Below are 3,019 nucleotides of genomic sequence, written 5' to 3' on the forward strand. Positions count from 1 at the left end.
AGGAGGGTGTGCAAGAGGGCATGGACAAAGGAGACAATCCAGGAGCCAGCCACCAGCAGCACACACAGCTCACCCCTCATGATGGTGGGGTAGTGTAGAGGGTGACAGACAGCCACGTACCTATCATAAGCCATCACTGCAAGAAGGAGATTGTCAATGCAACCAAAAGCTGTGAAAATATACAACTGGAAAATGCACCCAGCATAGGGGATGGTATGGTCCTGAGTCTGCATGTTCATGAGCATCTTAGGGGTGGTGACAGATGAAACAGAGATGTCAGTGAGGGCCAAGTGGCTGAGGAAGAAGTACATGGGCGTGTGCAGGCGAGCGTCCAGCCTGATGAGCAGGATGAGGAGCAGGTTCCCCAGCACCGTGGTCAGGTACATGCCCAGGAACAGAGCAAAAAATGTGCCCTGCTGCTCGGGCCGGATGGGGAGCCCCCGCAGGAGGAACTGGGACATGCCGCTCTGGTTCTCAGACCTCATGCTGCCCTTGTGTCTTCTAGGGATGAAGAAAGTTTGGGAATCTTAGGAACCTAGAAAGGATGACCAGGACCATCACATCTCATGTTGTCCTGCTCTGGGAAAATCATGAACTTATAATTCCACTCCTGTTAATTTCTAATCCAGTGGATGCAGGCACCTTTGCTCCATCCCTATCTGGCTCCAGGAAAACATCGCACCCCTAATCAGCCAACAAGACCTCATGGTGCAGAAGCAAGAGGGCGTTCACTGATTCATCCAGCCTTTATTTATGGAACATCGAGTCTGTGTCGGGACCTCGACAAGGACTGAGATGCAGCAGTGAACAAGAAAGGAAGCTCCCTGCCCTCTGTGAGTGTAGAAATGATGAGCAGAGAGATAAGCTCTGCCCAGGCAGGAGCCAAACCATAATATTTCTCTGTGGTGGAAATAGTGGATGAGCCTCGGCAAACTGGTATCACTGTTTCTGCCTTAAAGTACCGTGAGACCCCGGTGCTGAGGCTCCGTTAGTTGTTGTCATGCTCCTGTGAACCTGCCGGGTCCCACAGATCGACAGCTGTAAACTCATGGGCACTCTAAAAATGGGTGGCCATTTAAAGACACTTGAAGCTAGACTAGCACACAAATCAGAATAATCCTCAAACTATCTTTCATACTAATGCTGAGTAATTTGGTGAACAGTTGGGTCCTGGACTAAGGACTTTACCTACGTTTTCAAGCTGAATCCACACATCAGCATTACATTCTCAGATTTTGAAAACTCTTCACAGCTGCACTAAGAATTTGTGTTCTTTCTGCTTTTAGTTTTAAGATATAAAAGCAGAAACGATACAATTCCATAGGCCCCCCAGCAGTACAGTAGGGGACAGAATGGCACACACACAGACACACACATCTGTATCTATAATTCATGTAATATGTAATATATATAAATTGATATACGTGTGTTACCATTTTTATACATTAAAAATTACCAAGTATTAGCTACTCCANGGTGGGGACCCTCAGGATGACAGTCCCTATACAGATATATGAGCCTAAGATACTACCCAAAGGCAGGAAGATAAGTATTCCTCCCTCAGTGAAGATGACCAGCTCATTGAGGGAGATGTCGGAAGAGCTCAGCTTCAGGAGCACAGGGAGGTCACAGAAAAAGTGGTTGATGGTACTGTCCACATAGAAGGAAAGTCGGACCAAAAGGAGGGTATGCAAGAGAGCATGGACAAAGGAGACAATCCAGGAGCCAGCCACCAGCAGCACACACAGCTCATCCCTCATGATGGTGGGGTAATGTAGAGGGTGACGGACAGCCACGTACCTGTCATACGCCATCACTGCGAGAAGGAGGTTGTCAATGCAAGCAAAAACTATGAAAAAATACAACTGAAAAATGCACCCTGCATAGGAGATGGCACGGTCCTGAGTCTGCATATTCATGAGCATCTTAGGGACGGTGACAGATGAGAAAGAGATGTCAGAGAGGGCCAAGTGACTGAGGAAGAAGTACATGGGCGTGTGCAGGCGAGCGTCCAGCCTGATGAGCAGGATGAGGAGCAGGTTCCCCAGCACCGTGGTCAGGTACATGCCCAGGAACAGGGTGAAGAACATGCCCTGTTGCCCGGGACGGATGGGGAGCCCCCGCAGGAGGAACTGGGACACGCCGCTCTGGTTCTCAGGCCTCATGCTACCCTTCTGTCTGCTGGGGATGAAGGAGGTTTGGGAATCTCAGGAACCTAGAAAGAATGACCAGGACCATCACATCTCGTCTTGTCCTGCTCTGGGAAAACCATGAATTTTTAAGTCCACTCCTGTTAATTCCTCAACCTGTGGATGCAGGCACCTTTGCTCCATCCCTATCTGGCTCTAGGAAAACATCGCGCCCCTAATCAGCCAGCAAGACCTCATGGTGCAGAAGCAAAAGGGTGTTCACTGATTCATCAGCCTTTTTATGGAACATTGAGTCTGTGTCGGGACCTCGACAAGGACTGAGATGCAGCAGTGAACAAGACAGGAGGGTCCCTGCCCTCTGTGAGTACAGAAAATGATGAGCAGAGAGATAAGCTCTGCCCAGGCCAGAGCCAAACCATAATAGTTCTCTGCAGCGGAAATAGTGGATGAGCCTCGGCAAACTGGTATCATTGTTTCTGTCTTAAAGTAATGTGAGACCTCAATGGTGAGGCTGCGTTAGTCGTTGTCAGGCTCCTGTGAACCTGCTGGGTCCCAGTGACTGACAGCTGTAAAGTCAAGGACACTCTAAAATGGGTGGCCATTTAAAGACACTTGACGCCAGAATAGCGCCCAAAAGAGAACAGTCCTCAAACTATCTTTCATACTAATGCTGAGCAATTTGGTGAACAGTTGGGTCCTGGGGTAAGGACTTTACATAGGTTGCCTAACTAACTGTAAACATCACCCTACATTCCAATTTTAAAACCTCCTCACAGCTGCACTAAGAATTTGTGTGCTTTCTGCTATTTCAGTTTTAAGATATAGAAGCAGAGATGATACGAATTTCATAGGCCCCCAGCAGTACAGTA

General features: G+C 48.4%; 2 protein-coding genes across 2 annotated transcripts; both read right to left on the minus strand.

Moving 5' to 3' along the window:
• Nucleotides 1-5: 5 nt before the first annotated feature.
• On the minus strand, nt 6-485 carry LOC109378728 (olfactory receptor 1J1-like; the record flags this gene model as incomplete). Its single annotated transcript, XM_019635022.1, has 1 exon — nt 6-485. A coding segment is annotated over exon 1 (480 nt), but the record flags the coding sequence as incomplete, so codon positions are not given.
• A 981-nt stretch (nt 486-1,466) lies between these two features.
• Nucleotides 1,467-2,165, minus strand: LOC109378727 (olfactory receptor 1J2-like). The gene has a single exon (XM_019635021.1). The coding sequence runs from the start codon at nt 2,163-2,165 to the stop codon at nt 1,467-1,469; it is 699 nt and encodes a 232-aa protein (XP_019490566.1).
• Nucleotides 2,166-3,019: the final 854 nt, after the last annotated feature.

This window comes from Hipposideros armiger, unplaced genomic scaffold (assembly GCF_001890085.2).
Source record: "Hipposideros armiger isolate ML-2016 unplaced genomic scaffold, ASM189008v1 scaffold_2820, whole genome shotgun sequence".
Classification (NCBI taxonomy): Eukaryota; Metazoa; Chordata; class Mammalia; order Chiroptera; family Hipposideridae; genus Hipposideros; species Hipposideros armiger.